The sequence below is a fragment of the Somniosus microcephalus genome, chromosome 17 (assembly GCF_052327205.1).
Source record: "Somniosus microcephalus isolate GS21.2 chromosome 17, FLI_Smic_1.0, whole genome shotgun sequence".
Lineage (NCBI taxonomy): Eukaryota > Metazoa > Chordata > Chondrichthyes > Squaliformes > Somniosidae > Somniosus > Somniosus microcephalus.
The window spans coordinates 92,130,084-92,154,104 of NC_141003.1; the positions used below are offsets into that span (position 1 = coordinate 92,130,084).

Sequence of the window (24,021 nt, forward strand, 5' to 3'; positions counted from 1 at the left end):
GAGTGTTGTTGGAGCTGCACTCATCCAGGCAAGTAAAGAGTATTCCATCACACTCCTGACTTGTGACTTGTAGATGGTGGAAAGGCTTTGGGGAATCAGGAGGTGAGACACTCGCCACAGAATACCCAGCCTCTGACCTGCTCTTGTTGCCACAGTATTTATGTGGCTGGTCCAGTTAAGTTTCTGGTCAATGGTGGCCCCCAGGATGTTAATGGTGGGGGATTCAGCAATGGTAATGCTGTTGAATGTCACGGGGAGGTGGTTCGACTCTTGCTTGTTGGAGATAGTCATTGCCTGGCACTTCTATGGCACGAATGTTACCTGCCACTTATCAGCCCAAGCCTGAATGTTGTCCAGGTCTTGCTGCATGCGGGCATGGACTGCTTCATTATCTGAGGAGTTGTGAATGGCGCTGAACACTGTGCAATCATCAGTGAACATCCCCACTTCTGACCTTATGTTAGAGGGAAAGTCATTGATAAAGCAGCTGAAGACGGTTTCTTATTTCTGGACTCAAAAGGTTTGATTACATGCACACAGCAAATGCTTTGGTTCTGATCAAGAACTATAAATAAGTCTTTCAAGATCTAGAAAAGTTACAACTTCATTGCTCAGCTTAACTTCCTGCTGTTTCCCATTCTCCAGAGCCAGATTAAATCCTTGACTAGTTAAGTGGCTGTTAAGGTACGAGAGGCACAAAATGAGCATAATTGCAGATAAAGTCCCGATTGGCCTTGTTTCTGCTGAGGAAATCCAATTGCATAAACTCACTCCATGGAAAACTGAAGGTTTAGCATTTCTGGTTATAAAATAAACAAATAAAAAAGCGAGTTTAACACCCAGATTTCTAAATGTAGAAAATATCCTCTATGTGCTGTCAGTGGGTGAGTGGGCTTGAGATCAACCAAAAAGCTGTTGGTGGTCTGACTCGGTGAGAAGCAAGTCCGGGTGTCTATAGGCAGAATGACACATTGAAGAATTCTATCTTCATAATGTCCAGATTCCTCTGTGTCAGGAACTCCTCACTTCTGCCTGTATCAGCTGATTCTGGCCTCATAATTCTCAGCCTATGTTACTCAGAGTAATTTGTCAGTGCATACCCAGGAAACTCACACTTGCTGCACCATTGGCTCTGACATATGCAAGTGAGGCTAATGGGCGGCTCGCAGGAAGACTCAAAAATGTGAGAAACTCGGGGTAAGTGTTCTAAAGGTACACAAGTGACAGGAATGACTTCTACCCAAATTTCCTCACTAAAGGAAATTCCTATGTTGTTTATACACCGCTAATGTGCTGAAAATGGCAAGGAAACTAATCTCCTCTCTCGTTAAATCTCTCGGTGCTTTACACTCTATTTCTTGATCAAGACAGCAAGCTGCTTGTGGTTTTCTGTCAATGCATCTCTTGATCATTGTGCAATGAGATATATGAGAGTAGCTGGATGACTGGTCCACCTGTTCTTCTTTCCGCATGAACCAATTTATCCCTTTGATAAAGTGTCAGATGGCGACATGGTTCCTATTTGTATTTTGCTCCACTTACTTAGATACGAGAACAACAACCTACTGCATATAGTGCTGCTCATGCAAGAGAACAAATCTGGGCACTTTACAAGGCGGATGGATGAACACAAAGCATAAAAAGGAATTCGGGTGAGGATGTTAAAGATGCAATCAAAGCAGACTGGTTCTGGAAGAGAATTTTAGAAAGCAGGAGGATGACTGAAAGATGGATCTGCTGTTGAAGCGGAGGGAGCAGGGAGCAATCAATGATACAGGGCAAGGGCTGAGAGGAGTGTCTCCATAAGGTTAGGGTGAAATAAGATAGTGCCAGGCCATGGAGAGATTTGAAAGCAGGGATGAGAATCTCGATTCACTGGAGCCAATGGAGCTTAGCAAGGACTGGGTGAGGAGTGTACTGGGCTTAATGCAGAAAGTGGGCTCGAGCTGTGGGGTTCTGGATTAGTGAGGGGTGCAGCTGGAGCGTTAGATAAGTCAATCCCTGAGATGATGAACGTGTGGATGAGGATTTCAACAGAGGTGGGTTTTAGATGAGGTATAAGTGGGCAGCATGTCGGAGGGGTTGGGGACAGACAGTACGTGAGGCAGAAAGCTCAGCTCAGGGTCAAACAGAACAATGATGTCATGCACCACTGGGCTCTATTTCAGGGAACCACTATGGTGGTGGCAGAGTTAGACCCAAAATCGCAGAGTTTCTGGCAAGAGTTGAATCTTATGAGCCAGACAGCTTTTGGTTAATAAAACCACCATAGAGGGGAGTGGAGGCCTCACTGCCACATTGACTTTATATGGGGCAGAAAACTGGTGACAACACCTGGATAATATTTCATTCTGAAAAACAGTAAATCCCAGTGGCACTAGACTTTTAAGATAGTCATTTTGATTAATAAGCTAGTATCTCTTTCAGTTGGGTTGTACAACATTTCAAAACAGTCTACATTATACAATTACTGACATATGTTATAGGTTATCCTTGTTCAAAAGTCCTCATATTTGCAGGAACAAAATACATTGCATTCGTACAAAGCAGCCTTCGCTTTAACTGGGAAAATAAAGTAGCTGAAAATCGTAGTGACCTATTAAACAATCTGCTGTTGCGAAGTACAGAAAAATATTGCTTCTAATATTTCAGGGAAACAGAGTTTTCACGGAGTGTTTTATAATATATTTTGGAAGTATAAAATAGGCCACAGAAAAGAAATACTGCAAGTTTTAACTTCGTTAATTTGAGAACAATTCACTACAGTGTTTACTAACAACATCTCAACTAGATTTCCTGGATGACAATGGCCTCATGCGATAAGCCTTGGCAGTTTTCTGATGGTCTGCTCGATGGGGCACTGTCCTAATAGACAACTACTGTAGGGGAGTAGAAAAACTGATCGAAACACGAGTAAAAAGGAAAAAAAGAAAGACTTGCATTTATATAGCGCCTTTCATAACCTCAGCACGTCCTAAAGCGCTTTACAGCCAATGAAGTACTTTTGAAGAGCAATCACTGTTATAATGTAGGAAACGCAGCAGCCAATTTGTGCACAGCAAGCTCCCACTGAGCCACAGCTGAGACAGACAGTTGGGAATATATGTTCAGTTAAAGAGTGGCATTGATGGTGGCTATGGAAAATCTTGCAGCATAAACCATCCTGCTGTCCTGGCCAGAGGACATCTGGTAAAGGCAATAAGGCGAATCATTTCAAGAATGCTTTTCTTCATTAACATTGACATTTGACACACGGGGAGGGGAACCTTTCCTCTGAGTATTGCACATAATGAAATTGTAAACTCATTTATAAAGAACACATCTATACATAGCACACAGAGGGAACCTTTCCCCTGTGAATTATTCAACTGTTCAGCAACATAATCCTACCAATGTAGAGCCACCTGGTAGTGATGAAAGTTTCATCTCAAATGGTCTACGGTAATTGGGAATAACCAACAAATGCTGTGAGCTGATTCATTTAAACTAGCCTAAAATCATGAAACCAGAAACCAAACTAAGGCTTTCACAGCTTAGCACTACTCCAAGATCCTGCTTCCATTCTGCTATGCAGACATCTAGACATCCACATCAACCTGCCTTCAGTCACTCCCTAACTTTCGATCGAGAGCTGTTGGCTTTGTTTTTGGCCATCCGCCATTTTCATTTCATCCTCGAAGGATGACGCTTCATCGTGTTTGTGGACCACAAGCCATTGATGTTCGCAATGGCCAAGTCTGCGGAACCATGGTCGGCTCGGCAGCAACGCCAGCTGACGTACATATCGGAGTTCACCACCGACATCCGGCATGTGGCCGGTAAGGAGAACGCCGTCGCCGATTGCCTCTCCCGTGCCGCCGTCCAGGCCATCCAATTGGGCATTGACTACACACAGATGGCGGTTGACCAAGCGGCCAACCCGGAGACCCAGGGTTTTCGTTCGGTTCCAGCCAGCCTCCAGCCGAGGGATGTGCCGTTCCATTCCGCAGGTACTACTCTGCTCTGCAATGTTTCGCTGGGTGCACCCCGTCCGATCATTCCGTCTAAATGGTGCCAAGCGGTTTTCGACACCATACACGGCCTATCGCATCCTGGAGTGCGGGCATCGCAAAAGCTGCTGGTCTCCAAATTCGTATGGAGGGGAATACGCAAAGACGTCAGAGACTGGGCAAACACTTGTGTTGTTTGCCAACGGGCCAAGGTGCAGCGGCATGTCAGGGCCCCGCTCGCCACCTTTGAGGTTCCGGAGCGGCGATTTGATCACATTCACATTGACTTAGTGGGCCCACTTCCACCTTCCCGGGGCTTTACATACCTTTTGACGATGGTGGATCGCACCACGAGGTGGCCGGAGGCAGTCCCCATGACGTCCACCACCTCTGCGGATGTTGCTCGAGCTTTTGTTTCATCATGGGTAGCCCGTTTTGGTGTCCCTGCGGATATTTCGTCGGATCGGGTGCCACAATTTTTGTCCGAACTGTGGAATGAGGTGATTTCGGTGTTGGGCGTTAAACTCCACCACACTACGGCCTATCACCCGCAAGCGAACGGCTTATGCGAGCGGTTCCACTGTTCCTTGAAGGCGTCGCTCAGGGCCAGCCTGCTGGATACATCCTGGGTCGACAAATTGCCGTGGGTGATGTTAGGACTCCGCACGGCGCCGAAGGAAGATCTCCAGTCATCAGCGGCGGAGATGGTTTACGGGCATCCGTTTCGAGTCCCGGGTGAATTCCTGCCGTCCCCTACGCGACCATGGTCCGCGGCCAGGCAAAGAGAGACCCACCGGGATGCGGCCCGCTGTTTCCGCCCAGTTCCGACCTCACAGCACGGTTTGCCTTCGTCCAACGTCCCGGGGGAGTTGTCGAAAGCCAAGTTCGTGTTTGTGCGCCAAGACGGCCATCGTACCCCGCTCGCACCTCCTTATGCCGGGCCCTTCAAGGTTTTGCAGGCAGGGGACAAGAGTTTCGTGATTGACGTCGGGGGCAAGCCGGATCACATCTCTGTCGATCGCCTCAAGCCTGCGCACCTGGACCTCGAACGACCGATCGAGCTGGCGCAGCCTCCGCGCCGCGGCCGGCCGCCGGCTGCCGTCACACCTGACAGCGCCGTGTTACCTACCAGTGCGCCGCCTGCTCAGCGTTTTCCCCTCCGGGAATTTAGGAGTCGGTCCAACAGACTTGTCCGACCTCCTCAGCGATTGACTCTTTCCGTTAAAGACAATTCTGGGGGGCGTATGTGGCAAAGCCACTAAGAGACTCTCACAGTGATTTGTATAATTGCCTTTAATCATGTTTATTACCTTTCAATGTTGGCACTGGTTAAACAGAGCTAGATCAACAAAATCGCGATCTGACGCGATGACGTCATCACGTGGGTCATGTGACATCCCCAACGGCGGGAAACGTGATGACGTCATGACGTCAGAGGTAGAGGGCGTGGCCAGCCAGTCCTCGTGTGGAGTGATAGAGAAAAGACCTGTTTAGAGCTTCTCCTGCATTTTCTTGTTTTGTAAAGCTTTAATACATTAAACTCAGTTTGTTAACTTCCAGTGAGTTCATAGATTCTTTGCTAGGAGTGCAGAGACTCCTACAAGCTCATCATATCTGCAACATAATCATCTTATCAAAAAAATCAAATAAACATTGCTAATGGAAAACAATTACATTTTATGTAATGGGACAATTTTGATGTTAACGAGCAAAGATCAGATGTGGCCCAGGAGCATTGAACCATAGAAGTTTAGTTGGATCCAACTCTTGGATTCCTCTGTATTAATATAATAATTTCATTCATCAGCAGGCAGGGTGATTTCAGCTTATAGATGCTTTTATCAGATAATTCACAGCTGAATAAATACTGTAGCAAATCTGTGACTCGTTCACCATCGGTCTTATCAGGAGTTATGGATAGAGGTGGACAATTACAAAGAAAAGTATAAAAGGAGTTAAATAATCAACAAATTAAATAAAAATTGTTAATGTTCTTTTATCTGTGATTCTGTAATATTGTAGCGTATTACTGATTAATGCCTAGATTGAAAATATCACATGGTTAGAATGGATCAATTATAACATAGGGAAAAAAGTCAACTCATTGCAGTTCCCCAATCCTTCACTCCATTAATCATCCATTCGTTGACTGGCTACACCCAGCCTCGACCCCGTTCCCAGCTCTGTAATTGGGCACAGCCTCGATCCCATCCCAGCTCTGTAATTGGGCCCAGCCTCGATCCCATCCCAGCTCTGTAATTGGGCCCAGCCTCGATCCCATCCCAGCTCTGTAATTGGGCCCAGCCTCGATCCCATCCCAGCTCTGTAATTGGGCCCAGCCTCGATCCCATCCCAGCTCTGTAATTGGGCCCAGCCTCGATCCCATCCCAGCTCTGTAATTGGGCCCAGCCTCGATCCCATCCCAGCTCTGTAATTGGGCCCAGCCTTGATCCCATCCCAGCTCTGTAATTGGGCCCAGCCTCGATCCCATCCCAACTCTGTAATTGGGCCCAGCAAGGGCTTCTGCTCCACTCCCTCCCAGACCTACCCTTTGTGCTCCAGCTCCACTCTGTCTATCCCAGTAAGACCCTCCCTCTGTAGTCCAACTCTGCTGCCTCTCACTGAGTAGTTTTAGAAGTAACCCCTCTGCCTACTGCTCTCCATAGCACCAGGCACTACTCCTCCACTCACCTTCGATCTATGCCGCATTCTCTTGTGGCTCCAGGGCCATCTCCCACCCTCTCCTCACCTCCAAATCCCATGTCCCCAAATTAGTTGGGGGGGGGGGTTGTAAAAGATTAGAACCTCTGCTCTGTGCCACACTAACTGCCTGCAAATTCACACCCGCCCCTCGCCCCGCCCCTCACCCCGCCCCCAGTATAAGCGTCCCTATCCATTCCCAGCCCCTAGTCTCTCACACTCGTGTGATGCAGTGCTTTGCAGATGGGCTTCCCTCTGCCCTAACCTGTTGCCACCTTGCCCAGATGGCAATCTCAGACCCAGTAAATGGTGGTCCCATCTTGCTGCATTCCCACTTTAAAAAAAAACTAGATTAAGGTCAATAAATCAGTGAAGGGACTGTCATGAGCGACCTATAGATACAGTGAGAAGTATACAGAAACAGACGAGGCAGAGAGATGTGTGAATTTACAGAAAGGGTGAGAAAGTGATACAGAGAACACAACGAGAGAAACAGAAAGATAGCTAGAGGGACACAGAAAACATTAGAGAGCAGGAGAAAAACAGAGAGCTATAGGAAGAGAGAAACATAAATCATTGGCCCAGATATTCCGATCCCTATGGGTGGGTACGCGCTGTGTAAACACCCGTAGGGACATCGGAAATGCCGGTTTCAGGCATGCCAAGCGCATGCACTGAAAACCGGCATTTACGATCTGTCAACTTTATTTTTAGCCCTGTAAAAAACTTTAATTTTTTTTAATTCGTTTTTGTTTAAAATATATAATTTATTGTAATTTCAACTGATGGGAACACCCCCACCTCCAGGTTCCCCTCCAAGTCATACACCATCCTGACTTGGAAGTACATCGCCGATCCTTCATCGTCGCTTGGAAAGCAGTGACAGGATCGGACAAAGTCAACATGGATTTACAAAGGGTAAATCGTGCTTGACTAATCTACTGGAATTTTTTGAGGATGTAACTGGTAAAATAGATAAGGGAGAACCAGTGGATGTGGTGTATTTGGACTTTCAGAAGGCTTTCGATAAGGTCCCACATAAGAGATTAGCGTGCAAAATTAAGGCACATGGGATTGGGGGCAAGGTATTAACTTGGATAGAGAACTGGTTGGCTGACAGAAAGCAAAGAGTTGGAATAAACGGGTCATTTTCCGAGTGGCAGGCAGTGACTAGTGGGGTACTGCAAGGATCGGTCCTAGGACCCCAGCTGTTCACAATATATATTAATGATCTGGATGAGGGAATTGGATATAATATCTCCAAATTTGCAGACGACACAAAGCTGGGTGGGAGGGTAAGCTGTGAGGAGGATGTCGTGAAACTCCAGTATGATTTGGACAGGTTGGGTGATTGGGCAGAAACATGGCAAATGCACTATAATGTGGATAAATGTGAGGTTATCCACTTTGGTGGCAAAAACAGGAAGGCAGATTATTATTTGAATGGCAATAGATTGAGAGAAGGGGAAGTGCAAAGAGACCTGGGTGTTATTGTGCACCAGTCGCTGAAGGTAAGCATGCAGGTGCAGCAGGCGGTTAAGAAGGCGAATGGTATGTTGGCCTTCGTAGCAAGAGGGTTCGAGTACAGGAACAAGGATGTCTTGCTACAGTTGTACAGGGCCTTGGTGAGACCGCACCTTGAGTATTGTGTGCAGTTTTGGTCACCTTACCTGAGGAAGGACGTTCTTGCCATGGAGGGAGTGCAGCGAAGATTCACCAGGCTGATACCTGGGATGGCAGGAATGACGTATGAGGAGAGATTGTGTCGATTGGGCTTATACTCACTGGAGTTTAGAAGATTGAGAGGGGATCTCATCGAAACCTATAAAATTCTGGCAGATCTGGACAGACTAGATGCAGGAAGGATGTTTATGATGGCCGGGGAATCCAGAACCAGGGGTCATAGTCTAAGGATAAGGGGTAAGCCATTTAGCACTGAAATTAGGAGGAATTTCTTCACCCAGAGAGTGGCGAATCTGTGGAACTCTCTGCCACAGAGGGCGGTGGAGGCCAGTTCATTAAATATATTCAAGAAAGAGTTGGATATATTTCTTGAGGCTAAAGGGATCAAGGGATATGGGGAGAAGGCAGGGACAGGGTACTGAAATTGGATGATCAGCCATGATCTCATTGAATGGCGGAGCAGGCTCGAGGGGCCGAATGGCCGACTCCTGCTCCGATCTTCTATGTATCTATGAATCCTGGAACTCCCTCCCTCACAGCACTGTGGGAGCACCTTCACCACACGGACTGCAGCGGTTCAAGGCGGCGGCTCAGCACCACCTTCTCAAGGGCAACTAGGGATGGGCAATAAATGCTGGCATTGCCAATGACGCCCTGATCCCATAAACGAATAAAAAAATATATATATATGATATACCTATCAATTCATCCAATGAAAAGCGACGAGTTAAGATAGTAACTATAGGTTTTTATTGGCTAAATAACAGAGCCCACCCTCGTGGGTGATCGGGTCCAACAAGGAGGAATACCAGCCAGTCGACCACCTTTATACCTGGGCAAGCAGGCGGAGTCATGGGCGGAGTCAGCTGTGGTTAGCCCAGGTATAACAGCGTGACAAGAGGTGACCTTGTGTAGTGATACAACAGTGTAAACAGTGATAACCATAGTGTAACGATATAAACAGTGATAACCATAGTGTAACGATAGTAAACGATAAAAGTGGTTTACCACATTCACCCCTTGTTTAGATTTGAGTCCGGCGGGGTGAAGTGTGCTACCAGTTCGGGTACGTCAGTCTGTCCGGAGGCCTCGTAAGTCTCTCTGATCGGCGCAGCAGCAGCGGCGGTGATGCAGTATCCGATGTTAATGCTGGTGTCTGCGTGGTCGGCGAAGGCTCGTGGGGTTCTGGCATGCCGTCTACCTGGGGTGGACTTGGGGGGGTGGTGGGGGGTAACGGTGGTGTTTCAGGGGTGCCCGAGGGTGCAAGGTCTCGTAAGGAGACTGTGTCCTCCCGCCCGTCTGGGTATGCCACATAGGCGTACTGGGGGTTGGCGTGCAAGAGGTCCACCCTCTCGACCAGGGGGTCCATTTTATGGGCCCTCACGTGCTTTCGCAGCAAGACGGGCCCCGGAGAAGTCAGCCATGTTGGTAGCGAGGTTCCCGTAGTCGACTTCCTGGGGAAAACAAACATTCGTTCATGGGGGGTGGCGTTAATGGCCGTGCAAAGCAGTGACCGGATGGAATGCAGCGCTGCCGGGAGGACTTCCTGCCAGCGAGAGGTTGGCAGGCCCTTAGACTTTAAGGCTAAGAGAACAGCCTTCCAGACAGTCGCGTTCTCTCTTTCCACCTGGCCGTTCCCTCGGGGGTTGTAGCTGGTGGTCCTGCTTGCAGCAATGCCTCTCGCTAGTAGGAACTGGCGAAGTTCCTCGCTCATGAAGGATGAGCCCCGGTCGCTATGTATATAGTTCAGGAACCCGAACAAGGCGAAGAGGTCGTTCAGGCATTTGATGACCATGGTACTGGTCATGTCTGGGCAGGGGAAGGCAAAGGGGAAACGGGAGTACTCATCAATGATGTTGAGGAAGTACACATTACGGTCAGAGGACGGGAGGGGCCCCTTAAAATCGATGCTCAAGCGCTCGAAGGGGCGGGTGGCCTTGATCAGGCTTGCTCTGTCCGGCCTAAAAAAATGCGGTTTGCATTCGGCACAGGTTTGGCAGTTCCTGGTCATGGTCCTGACCTCCTCGATGGAGTAGGGCAGGTTGCGGGCCTTAATGAAGTGGTAAAGTCTGGTGACCCCGGGGTGGCAGAGGTCGTTGTGGAGGGTCTGCAGTCTATCAATTTGCGCGTTGGCGCATGTACTTCGTGATAGAGCATCTGGGGGTTCGTTCAGTTTACCAGGTCGGTACAAGATATCATAATCATAGGTGGAGAGCTCGATTCTCCACCTCAAGATCTTGTCGTTCTTGATTTTGCCCCTCAGCTTGTTATTAAACATAAAAGCGACTGAACGCTGGTCGGTGAGGAGGGTAAATCGTTTGCCTGCCAGGTAATGCCTCCAGCATCGTACTGCCTCCACGATCGCCTGGGCCTCCTTCTCGACCGAAGAGTGTCGGATCTCAGGGCCCTGGAGGGTCCTTGAGAAGAAGGCCACAGGTCTCCCCACCTGGTTAAGGGTTGCTGCTAGGGCGAAGTCGGATGCATCGCTCTCCACTTGGAAAGGGATAGACTCATCCACCGCGTGCATTGTGGCCTTAGCAATGTCTCCCTTTATGAGGGAGAAGGCTGCGCACGCTTCTGCCGTCAGGGGGAAGGAGGTGGACTTCATGAGGGGTCTGGCTTTGTCCGCATAATTCGGCACCCATTGGGCATAGTAGGCGAAGAGCCCCAGGGTTCTCTTCAGCGCCTTTGGACAGTGGGGGAGGGGTAGCTCCATGAGGGGGCGCATTCTTTCGGGGTCGGGGCCGATGACCCCGTTCTCTACTACGCAGCCGAGGATGGCGAGACGCGAGGTGTTAAACACACATTTCTCCTTATTGTAAGTGAGGTTCAGCCGTTCGGCCGTACGGAGGAATTTCTCCAGATTAACATCGTGGTCCTGCCGGTCGCGGCCGCAGATGGTGACGTTATCTAGATAAGGGAACGTGGCCTGTAGCCCGTTCTGGTCAACCATCCGGTCCATCTCCCTTTGGAAGACCGAAACCCCGTTGGTGACGCCGAAGGGAACCCTAAGGAAGTGGTAGAGGCGGCCATTCGCCTCGAAGGCGGTATACTCGCGGTCCTCAGGGCGGATAGGGAGTTGGTGATAGGCCGACTTAAGGTCGATGGTGGAGAATACCCGGTACTGTGCAATCTGATTGACCATATCAGATATGCGGGGAAGGGGGTAGCTTCCAGCTGGGTGTACCGGTTTATGGTTTGGCTGTAGTCGATGACCAGGCGGTTTTTATTGCCGGTCTTAACGACTACGACCTGGGCACGCCACGGGCTGTTGCTCCTCTCGATGATGCCCTCCTTCAGGAGACGCTGCACCTCAGAGCTAATAAAAGCTCTGTCCCCGGCGCTGTACCACCTGCTCTTGGTGGCGACGGGTTTACAGTCGCGGGTGAGGTTAGCGAACAGGGAGGGGGGCGGGACCTTGAGGGTGGATAGGCCGCAGGTGGTATGCGGTGGGCGGTTTAAAGGCTGCTGGTTGTCGACTGTGAGTTGGGGGAGGGGTCCACCGTATGCCAAAGTGACACTTTGAAGGTGGGATTGGAAGTCCAGCCCTAGGAGGACGGCAGCGCAGAGCTGGGGCAGGACGAGGAGTTTAAAATTTTTATACTCCGTGCCCCTAACCGACAGGGTCACAACACAGTAGCCGCTGATGTCTGTAGAATGGGACCTCGACGCCATCGAGATCCGGTTGCGTGTTGGCCGGACAGTGAGGGAGTAGTGGCTCACCATGTCTGGATGGATGAAACTCTCCGTGCTTCCGCTGTCGAACAGGCAGGTCGTGGCGTGGCCGTTTACTTTGATGTCCATCATGGACTTGGACAGGTGATGCGGGCGAGCTTGGTGAAAAGCGACGAGTTAAGATAGTAACTATAGGTTTTAATTGGCTAAATAACAGAGCCCACCCTCGTGGGTGATCGGGTCCAACAAGGAGGAATACCAGCCAGTCGACCACCTTTATACCTGGGCAAGCAGGCGGAGTCATGGGCGGAGTCAGCTGTGGTCAGCCCAGGTATAACAGCGTGACAAGAGGTGACCTTGTGTAGTGATACAACAGTGTAAACAGTGATAACCATAGTGTAACGATATAAACAGTGATAACCATAGTGTAACGATAGTGAACGATAAAAGTGGTTTACCACAATATATTTGATGGGTCTATCTGTCAAGTGTATGAAGGGAGATTCCCTTCTTTGATTGGCTCCCCATGGCCCACGTGATCCCAGGGACGTTGCGAACCGCCTGCACCCCTGGGATACGTGGGCCCTGCGCACTTGGGAGTTTGGTGAGGCCCAGGAGTGGAAGCGTGTGCGTCCCGGGAGACCTCAGGTAAGGGCGTAGATTTTTCCAGATCACAGGCCTCTGCCCGCGGGAGGCCTGCGATCGGAAAATACGGGCCAATACCTTTGTCAGCAACTAATAAAACATCTTATAAACTTTGTGTGCCTTAGGTGGGCAGTTGTACATCGGCCTCTACACAGATTTCTTTGGAGAAGATCCAGCAATATTTAGAAGCTTGGGCTACCGTTCTACAACCAGAACCGAGCACGATGACCGATTGCTGAAAGGTAATCATTGACACTTTATCTCATATTCAGTTAATACTAATCAACGGTCTGTACAGTACGAAGGAATTGAGCACAGGCAAGATCAGAGGCTTTGATTCTCTGGTAGAGGAGATGTAGAGATGATTGTGGCCAGTTGATCACAGTTTTGCTTCCGTTGAAACCACTCGCTTGTTTTTCTGGTTCTTTTCTGTTTTCAAAGATTACAGTTTGAGCTTAAACAATATCTAAAAAAACCACGGGCTGAAGAAGCTGATTATCGACATGGCATCACATGCTGGAACATCTCGTGCGCGTATTCTCAATCAGGGCTAACTGTTCAGTCCAGAGTCACCCAGACAGAAAGCTACATTTTTATAATCTGCAAATAAGAGCCGGTGATTCCAAGGCACCAACCTAACAGAGGGGCTCAGGTGATGTCACTGAGCCTGCAGATCTCCAGAAAGGGTGAGATAAAGCGTTAAAGTCCAAACAGAGATACGAAGATGACAATGAGAGCAATTGAGAGCAAAATAGGAGAGAGAAAGTGCGGAACAGCTCCAAAGGGTACATGAGCATCGTTGAGGCGAACAGCATAGATGCCTTTAAGGGGAAGCTAGATAAACACATGAGGGAGAAAGGAATCGAAGGATACATTGATGGGGTGAGATGAAGAAGAGTTGGAGGAGGCTCGTGTGGAGCATAAACACCAGCATGGAGCTGTTGGGCCGAATGGCCTGATTCCCTGTTGTAAAAATTATTTAATACAGTGTAAATAATTATAGGGCAGAGTGAGTCAACACCAATAAAAATAAAATGTACAGGCTGACGACAGTGAACCCGAGAAAGTATCTACTGTACACCCAGATTTGTAGCATTAGGGATTCAGTACCATTCATTAACGGATAAGCAGAAGAACATAGAGTGACACAAAGGTCCTGATTTTCTGCCAGCTGTTGGGCGGGTTTTCAGGTGGGCGGGGGCTGAAAATCGCAGAAATAGGGGGTCGCGACCCCCCCCCCCGCCTGATTCCCCGCCCCATCCGACTTTCGGACTGCCGTTTCTCTGCGACCCGAATCAGTCCCACCCGCCGCTGGCGGGACTGGCCGTCGGGACCCTAATCACCAATTATTGGCTTGTTTAATGCCATTTTATGGGGCCCTTGCGATTTTCAAGAGTTCCCCATGATTAACACGCCTGCGGGGAACCCCGCTGATGAAGCCTGGCATGAAGCTTGCCGGCTTGCTTGCTCTCAGCTGCAGGTCATTCGGGAAAGCTGTGATTTAATCGGAGAGCATTTGTATGTTGAAGGACCTTGTTGCTGCAGGCTTGGGGCTACTTCTTCAAGGCTTAGGCACAGCTGTGGAAGGTTGGAGCCTCACACACTTCTCCAATGTGATCTCCTGGGAAGCCCCTCTCGCCACCCTCACTCAGCGCTTCCTCAGCGGAGGCATCTACCAGAAGCATGGGACACCTTTTTTTCCTTCCCTTCTTGCCATTAGAGGATCTCCAGCAGCAGAGGTGGCAGCCGCAGAACCAGGAACAGCAGGAGGAGCACCAGGAGCACCAGGCTGCTGCTCACTCACCTGAAGCTGCACAGGCCAGAAGGGGCCAGCGCTTGGAAGTGGCTTGAGAGCATCTTGCTGCACTTTAGGGGGCCATGGGGACCCGTATCTGCACTGGCAGTCCTACGCAGAAGGACTTCCATGAAGGTCTGTTTTCTCTGTTCAATAGATGGCCAAAGCTCCTCAAGAGATGTCATTCTCTTATGAGCACTCACCATGTTTTCCGTACCCTGGTGAGTTATCTCCTCCATGGAGGTTGCCAACCTTTCCATGGTGATGCGTTCATGCGCCAATGACTCCACAAAGGCTCTGCTCATGGTCGCTATGGACTCCTCCATTCACTCCACACTCACAGCGACTCTGGAGACAAAACCTGCCAGAGACTCCTGCATCTGTGCATGGAGATCCATCACCTCTTCTCTTGCGGATGGACCCAGAGGCAGAGGGTCGACATGCAGCGCAGCAGAGCTGAGCTGGCAGAGTCCTGCGCCCTCTGACGAGGACTCTCCACTGCTGCCCCTGTCTCCAGAATCTGCTGAGGCTCACTTGTGAGCTGTGAAACACCAGGTGACAACACTACTCTATGTCCCGAAGATCCCCCCGAGGTGTGAGTGTCTGCGCTGGTGCTGGGTGCGCTTACTTCTGCTGACGCTGCGCCCTCAGAGGTTGGAGCTTCCTCTGAGGAGTCTGGCTGCACAGCCTCTTCCTCCTCCACAGTGGGGACGGGGGCTCTGGATGGTCCTGTGGGGGAGTAGAGGAAGGAGTTAGAGATGTGATGCCAAGATTACATGCACATTCGAGTTGACATCTGCTGACACCTGCATCCATGCAGCCTTGGTCTCAGTGGGAGGCCTCTTCCTGCCTGACCTAGGGAAGAAGACCTCCCTGTGGGCCCTAACCCCATCCAATAATGCCTGCAGTGAAGCTTTGTCGAATTTGGAGGCAGCTCGGGGCCTGGCACTGGCCACAGCTGCTGCAGGCTCCTCTGCCATCCTGTATGGTTCGTTTGGAAGCCAACAGAGGATGCAGTGCTTGCTATGGACCTTGAAAGCACCACAAATGATGACATCATACTGTGGGGCTTTCTGACTAGAAATGGGCAATTAGCAAGGCTGTCCACACGCTGGAAATTAATTGGCCACTTGAGGGAAAATTGCGTGCAGCTGGCTGACCCATTTTTTTTCGGGTCAGAACCCCACATTCGGGGAATCCGACCATTTCCCACACAATCCACAAAATCGGGCCCAAAGCCTTCCCAACCAAAACAAGGGTGCAAATCTGGAATATTTAAACGTCTCAGTTTAGAGTTTCTAATTAGGAACTCTCTCAAATTGAAACTAACACTAGAAAATATTTACGGGTCTGATATCTGAGCATATTGTATGATTCAACTGCTACTAAATGTCCTGGGATTAATTCTAATGATTTAAGCATTGCAATCCTTTTTTTTCCATCTGAATTCACACCAGCCGTAGTAAGTTGTGTATCTTATATAATAAAGCTTCCTGTAACTGTGTAATTTAACATTTGTGGCAGTTTCCCCAATGACTTATACCAATACACAATTCAGAGTGTTGTCTTGATCGAGTCCGTGAATCCAGGCTATTCTTTCCTGGGTGCAGGGCTCAGGAAAGGGAACACTGAGATAACTGCAGCATTGCTGCCGGCAACATCAGACTGCATCTCAACATCTTTGGTGATCATTACTTTTGGGCAGTTTCATTTTACAATTGAACTACAAATAAGAAAATAAGTATTTGACAAAGAAAAATGTAAAAGGATACGGCAGAAGTAGAGGGGAATGAGCCTAATTAAGAAAATAAAAAGTATGAGAAAGTGAGAGTACTTGTGCATTAATGTGGTTTACCGAAGATGATGCAGTGGGAAGTGTTGCTATGTGTAGCATCATGAACATGTTCTTTTTCAATACATTTACAATTTAGCTGTACCAAGCGGTCAGCGACCCAAGATTGTTTTCTGCTCATTTTGAAATAACAATGGAGAATAAAACATGGGCTTTCTTTGTTTATTTATGGTCAAATTTTTGTGCTGACCAGAATGGAAAGCATGAGCTCTGGGGAAAGCGACATTAATCATTTTATTAGGTGTGTTTTAATACGGTTGGCATTTAAAAACTGCACAGGGAAACAACTGCTCGGTTAAAATGTAAAGATTCAAAAGCCTTGTGAATGAATTGCCCTACACTAGGAACCAGGGGTAGTAGAAATTGCACAAATTGTCAGCTGCAATATTGTTGTTTGCCGACACACCAAAAACTGTATTTCAGAGTAATTCATGGTATGCAAAGCACCTTGGGATGTTTGCAAAATGTGACGAGGCACTAGATAAATGCACATGTTTTCTATTACCTACTGGACAATCTCCCATAGCATTGCAAACAGAGAAGTTAGATGAAGTGTAGTATTCAGGCCAACAGTTAGAGAGCAGGGCAACAATTAGACTGAGGCAGGTTTGAGGGGGAAGCGAGAGAATAGGTGAGGGAGGAGATAGGGAGAAGGGAGGTGATAGAGGAGGAGAGGGAGTAGGAGAAGGAGAAGGAAGGAGGTGAAAGTGACATGGTAGGTGAGTGCTGGCAAGAAATCTCAGTGTGGGTAGGAAAAGGCTCAGCAGGAAGGATTCGGGGGTGGAATAAGCAAATTCAGTCAGAGCCCGTGGGAGATTGGCCACATCACCGTTAAGGAGAAATTGCTAACAGGGGCCAGAGAGAAACGACAAGGGGTCTTAGGAGGAGGGAAGCCCACAAACACAGTCAGCGGGGTTAGAGTTCAGGCAGAATCTCCCGGCTGGGTTTGTGGAGGGAGGTGGTGAGAAACACCATCAGCAAACTGCCAGATACCTCCAACAACAGCCACATGACTGCTGGAGTGAGAGGGACAGAGACGCGACACAGCTCGACTAGCAGTTCCTCATTATTCCCCTTTAAATTCTTCAAAGCCTGTCCAAGTAGTACTGTGGACTGTGACTCGGGCCCGCTGCCCTTTCAGTGGGTTGGAGGAGGTTGGGGGGTGGGGGGTGGTTGGGGGTGGTGGGGGGGTGAAAGTACCTAAGCCTAAGGGAAAAGTCAGAAGATCAAATGAAAATTCAGGATAGATTAAAGTTTTCCAAAAAAACAGGATAATTCATTCTTATTCCCCAAAATATTATTGCATCTCTCCCAACAATTTATAGCTCTTCCCAACATATTTTATGAAATGGAATCTGTAACCCACCAACCATGTTTAATATGTTAGAGATGTGTATTGAATTGGGAATCATAAGCAAGGAAATACTTTCATTATTTCTCATCACTACCGCGGTTCATGGAAATGCAGCATTACCACAAGACCACATAAAGTTCAGCTGTCAAAACATAGCACATAAGGACACTTTGAAAAATATAGGCCATTATGCCCATCAGAGAGGTCAATAACCAGGGGGCGATGATTTAAAGTAATTGGTCGAAGGATTTGAAGGGAGTTGAGGAGAACTTTCTTCACCCAGAGGGTGGTGGGGGTCTGGAACTCACTGCCTGAAAGGGTGATAGAGGCAGAAACCCTCAACACATTTTAAAAGTACTTGGATATGCACTTGAAGTGCCGTAACCTGCGGGGCTACGGACCAAGTGCTGGAAAGTGGGATTAGGCTGGAGAGCTCTTTGTCGGCCGGCACAGACACGATGGGCCGAATGGCCTCCTTCTGTCGTAAACTTCTCTGATTCTATCATTGCCACACCTTCTACAGTTCATACATTACTACCTCAACATAGGCTCTACTCCCTTATTGGGGATCAGCCATACACAGAAGCAGCATAAAGCCGCACACCATTCTACACGACAAGGAATCCGGCAGTGGCAGCGCTACAGGGCTCAATTATGCTATCCCCATGGTTGAATAGTCTGCCCATGCTCACGCATAAAGAATGCACAATTGGGCAAAGTATTGCAGGCGTGTTAGTGCCATGGCCCAGCAGAGAAATGAAGAGACATGGGGAGATAAGTTTAAAAACATGCTAAATGTTGGCATGGTTACAGAGAACGCCATCAGTTGCTTTTTTGGAAACCATTGTAACGATTTCTGAGAGTTCAAGTTGTTGTAAACTATTCCCACATTTCTCGTCTCTCTCCAACAACACGCCACTGGCTCCTGAAAAGCTCCTAATAAGGCCTTAAACTCTGGCTGTAGAGACCTTTATTTGAATTTTTAGCTTGTATGGAATTTCACTGCCTATATTAGTTCCGTGTCACTGCAGTTTATTTTGATCTATATCTATTTACAAGGTGTTTGTTGTACTGTATGTCATGTAGTTCCAGTGATTGCATGAAACAGAAGAAACTGTGACCAGTTGCAGGAGCTTAAGTTTTATTACAGCAACAGAATGATTCCTAAGCTGCCATTCACGTTAGTTTTGTTGCCGGTCGCTTTTTAATCCACTTCAAAACTTAAACATGGGTGTTGGACAAGAAATAAACGCTCCCTGTGACAGTGACCGCATTCCCCTGCAGTGGTTCCATGACCCAGAAAGGGAGTCAGTGTCCTCCGAGAGAAGAGAGGAGGAGGGGAGAAATTAGAGGAGGAAATTCGAGGGAAGGAAAGAAAGTAATCGCACAAACAACAGAACGGCACAAACCGTCAATCACACAAAGCACCTTCTGTTGCAATATTAAGTCAAAGATGGAAACACGCCACCCAGAACCATGATTATCAATCTGTGCAATAGGGTGATTTAAAACAACATGTTATTGGAAAGTTCCAGGACCAATGATTAATTTAAACCACGTTAAAAAAAAAATGAGAAAACTTAGCAGGCAAGTCCTCTGAGATGTCCATGTCACTCGGTAATCTAATGTCTCAATTTCAGATCACCAAGGAGTTCAAAGCTAGTGGCAATGAAGTGCTGTTAGCTGTAAAGACAGTGTTAACAGTCTTAAGAACTACCGATGAGAACCAATATGGTAATAAAAATGTTCAAAATGTACGTGTTGTAGCATTGACAACTTTGGGACAGTAAATATACTTCATTCCAGCTTTTACCAGCCACAAGGTTCCTGTTACCCTCCAGCACTTCAGAACTAGTACAAGTAACCAAGTAACCAGCAAAGTACCTGAACATAAATAATATTACATTCTGGGCATTTGTAACACATTATCACAAGATTAATATAAAACACATTATTATATTTCAAAATAAGAGGTTGCATTTACAAAGTAATATGAGTGATTATTGCAATATTCTAGGCCTGGACATCATCCAGAATTATATAACACAACATTAGTAAAGACCTGAATATGGTAATATTTAACCAATTATTGCTGTTTCCCTGTGGGAGTAATGCTGGGGTCCCCTGGAGAGTTCTACATGAAAGAGCAGAATTATTAATGAGAAATAATCTGGCAACCGAAGATCTGGACTGTCTGTCCAGAAATCTTTGATCATAAAGAAAGGTGCATTCATGTCCTTGGAGCAGATCACTTGATCACTTCTGACTAAATTCATTTCCACACACATACAAGAACATTTTTCTTGTAAAATTTATATTCCATCAGCAACTTTCAGTATATAATCCTAACAAGTCAGTGCGCATTTAACCAAAGACCCTCAGAAAACCCTTCACTTTCATTCTTTTCATTTTGTTGATTTATTTTACTCAGTATTTTCTGGACGCAATCCTTTGAAGCTCATTTTGTTCAAAAAACAGAACCGTCAAACCAGATGGGGAAAAAGCCCTAGTATTTTACAAAGCAATCACTCACGTCCACTCTGCCCCCTGCCTACTGTACCTCCTGGCGCCATCTGCTCTCCTTTCCAAGACCACCCAGTCCAGCGCCACCTTCCTGAGCATACGCAATCAATACCCGTCTCCAAGACCAACTTTCATCATTCTGCAATACATTTGTACCAACAAACATCTTGAGCATTTAAAAAAAAAACTATTACAAGAAATCTCTTCTTTATCTAAATAACAGAACTTTGAAAAGTTGAAAGATTTACTCAAAATATAGTAAATGCCTCAAGATTTTTTAGCCAATAAAAGTTCCTCTATAAATTAATACTTCCATAACTCATCCCTGGAACCATTCTAGTAAATCTCTTCTGCACCCTCTCCAAGGCTTTGAGATCGATGTTCCCAATCAGTCAGTGACATGTTGCCTGACACAGTAAGGGAGGTACGAGGGGCAATGACGTTTCAGTGCCTTAAAGAACCTGATATGGTTCTAGCCACTGGAGAACTTTCCCCTTGGATAAGTACATGAGTGTGAAAGGAACAGAAGGATATTCTGATCGGGTGAGATGAAGAGGGTAGGAGGAGGCTCATGTGGAGCATAAACACCAGTGTAGACCAATTGGGCCGGATGGCCTGTTTGTGAGCTGTAAATTCCATGTAATTCCTGTATAAAGGAATGAACTAGACAATTGGCTGGTATAATACCATGAGTTTTACAATTAATTTTGTACGGTTCTACTCCTGAGCCTTGCTCGATGCACGTTCAGCATGCAGAATCAGCCCTACAGTGTTAGAAGGTTAGCTCCAACCTGTGCTCGTGTCTGAAGAGGCTCCATCCCAGGAACAGACCCTTGCAAAATTAGCCCCATTAAATTAACTTTGCGGTAAATAATGTTTTTTCCTTAAAGCTACTGCCTTTATTTCATGAAGCACAGAGGGGGAATGGGCAAAAAAATCCTCTGTGTGTTCACTTTACATTTTAGAAATTTCTAAACAACCAGCTGAAAAAGCAGGCGCTCTGGATCGAGCAGAGAGTGTAGTAACCTTGTCCACTGCAATGCTTTCTCCAGGTTCAAATTCAGAAGCAAGACAATTTATTAATATAGAGCTTTAGAGCAAAGCAGGCCATTCACGCTATAGCTATTTGAACTGCCAACTGCAAAGTCGACAGATTTCGACTAGTGTATTGGATTTCTGTATGTATTGATTTATTGGCACATTATTTCTGATGCTGTAGACTGATGAATACATTTTGTTCTGTAATGATAGCATTGCTTTAGTTTGGGTAGCTGGTATTGTCTTTGAAAGTTAGAACGGGTGATCGCTGGGAGGGGAGCTCCACACTGAAATGTTTGAAAACCCTCTGCTTTTCACAATGTACCACGTGTCACTCTGCAGAGAATTCGCTCTTTAACATTAGTGTGCACAACCCAATTGTTTGCAGTTAAACAGTTTGAGGTCCCACCTGTTGCATAGGTAGCCTGGACTTTTCTACGTTTATACACTATTATTCAAACACTGTGACGAATGGTTAAATGGACTGTCTGCCAAAATAGGTTTTTCTTTTGTTCATAAAAGGTAGAATAGACCTAAAATAATTTCCAATACTGGGTATGTAGGAGAGAAAGATTCCTATGCTGCTGTACCGACATCTCTGTCATTGATACCAAGCCGATATCATTTAATACCTAATCACTCAATTGCATAGATACATAGAAGATAGGAGCAGGAGTAGGCCATTCGGCCCCTCGAGCCTGCTCCGCCATTTAATGAGATCATGGCTGATCATCCAAATTCAGTACCCTGTCCCTGGCTTCTCCCCATATCCCTTGATCCCTTTAGCCTTAAGAAGTGTATCTAAATATAATTAACTCCTTAATCCTTCTGCTGAAGATTACTAGGCTAATTTATTAATTTAGTTTTATTTATTTTGAGAATTTTATAAAATCAAAGATACAAGTCCTTATAAGGCTTCCGTATCCTCTGTAAGATTCTTGGCATTAGACGTGTATGCGACATACAATGAGGAGAACTTGTATTGAGAAGTTTACAGTAAGAGCCATAACAAAAAATATAAGTGAATGTTCAATTATTTCTTATAGCGCACATTTCCAGCTTGCAAACTCTGCCATGTTGCTTAGGAACGAGGTCGTCTGAATCACATTTCGGCAAGCAGTGTGGGACTACTTCAAGCAAATAAGCTCATTATTTCAGCTTTGCAGTATAATAGGTGCAAATCACCAATTTAGAAGGTTTTTCTGAATGATTTTTAATGTTAACATGGAGCTGATGATCAGTTCTTTAACACTAAAATGTAACCATTTGGATGTCAGAAAGTGACTTTAACCACAATCTTTGATTTTTGAGTGACATAATTCAAACATGGGACTGCATCAGTAAATTAACAGTGATATAGTCGGGAAAGTCGTAAAGCAGTGACATTAGGATTAGGTGCTGGAAGGATGAATGTCTCGGGTTCTCTGCACGAGCTGTCCAGCTCTACCACATCTGGAAGATCCACCTATATTATGCTTCTAAAAATATATAATTCTTCCTAAGTATGTCACTAATATGAATAATGACATTTACTGACAGAACCCAAGTTTGTGGCAGCTCACCTGATCGCTGACAATGATGACAGGGACGATGACAAAGTGTACTTTTTCTTCACTGAGAAGGCCCTGGAGGCTGAGGGAGGAGACATCGCCATCTACTCCAGGGTGGGGAGACTGTGTGCGGTAAGTGAATTAATGTAATTCCAGAACTGGGATAAACTGGCTATGTTCATCACACCCGTGCCAAAATATTCCACCAGGCATCTTAACAAAATTAACATTTTCTAACTTAATTCAAATTCAAATTCATAAATTAATTTTTTAAAACAGCGAACAATGAAGTCAGCACATCGTTAACCTAATACAAGCCAATAGAAGTACCATCAAAAATCACACACACATTTTCAGTTATCCATACTCACTATGCCCAAAGAATGGAAACACAATTAAATCTAAATACAAAATAATACAGATCCACACATCTCTTCATCACCCCACTTCCAATTGCCTTTGAAATACAAAATGGTAAATGACTTTTCCCCTGTCTTCCTTTTACTTTATAAAAAAACTTTTCAAAATCTCAAAAGTAGCATTTTTCAATAACTGCTTATTTATGGGGAGTAAGGACTTCTTTCTTAGACCCTATTATAGTTTTCCAGGTCACTGCTTCCTCAGCCCACCCACAAACTACAGGCGGTGCAGGTACAGAGGCAGCCATTTCCAATGCCTCTAAAAAGGATCGTAAACTGCAGGTGGGAAAAGCTGGACGCACGACTGGCAATTGCACTTTCCTCATTCTTTTTGGAATTCTTAAGCTTTAAAGGCTTCCTTTGAGTTTCACTCTTTTCTGCCTGGTGTGCTCTTCACATTCCCTTGCTGCTTAAACCTGCTCTCTGTTGACTGCTGTAAGACGCTCTGATTGTCTGACAGTTTATAGAGTTCAGACCCGTGGAACAGACAACACAAAACCCAATGATTCTGTGAAACTTCTTTTACTTCAAAATCAACAAGAGGTTACAAGTAATTACCAGAATACAAACTGTAACTCAATTCATGTACTTATCACAATCAAGGTTCTAAAATCATTGACTTTAAGCTCAGGTGATTATAAGTAAAACCACATACATACTATTCACCAGGTGAGAGGTCGATTCAACGATGATTAGATGTAGGCTAACTTTAACTGGCAACTGACCAGGTCACCATCGGCTATAGTCCCCACTGCAGCCCCGAATGTTTTGAAACAATACCTTCTATACCCCAGAATT

General features: G+C 46.5%; 1 protein-coding gene and 1 long non-coding RNA gene across 2 annotated transcripts in view; one reads left to right on the forward strand and one right to left on the reverse strand.

The window, feature by feature from the left end:
- The window catches only part of LOC147105923 (uncharacterized), a 190,110-nt gene extending 166,110 nt beyond the window's left edge, over nt 1-24,000 (reverse strand). The window contains exons 1-2 of the long non-coding RNA XR_015081642.1: nt 23,879-24,000; nt 22,817-22,927 (exon numbers count right to left, since the gene is read on the reverse strand). This is a non-coding gene — a long non-coding RNA (uncharacterized LOC147105923). The remainder of the gene's footprint in view (nt 1-22,816; nt 22,928-23,878) is intronic.
- The window catches only part of LOC147105922 (semaphorin-3E-like), a 415,428-nt gene that overhangs the window by 308,568 nt on the left and 82,839 nt on the right, over nt 1-24,021 (forward strand). The window contains exons 6-7 of the mRNA XM_086010850.1: nt 12,818-12,934; nt 22,794-22,936. Coding sequence (XP_085866976.1) covers nt 12,818-12,934; nt 22,794-22,936 — 260 coding nt within the window. The remainder of the gene's footprint in view (nt 1-12,817; nt 12,935-22,793; nt 22,937-24,021) is intronic.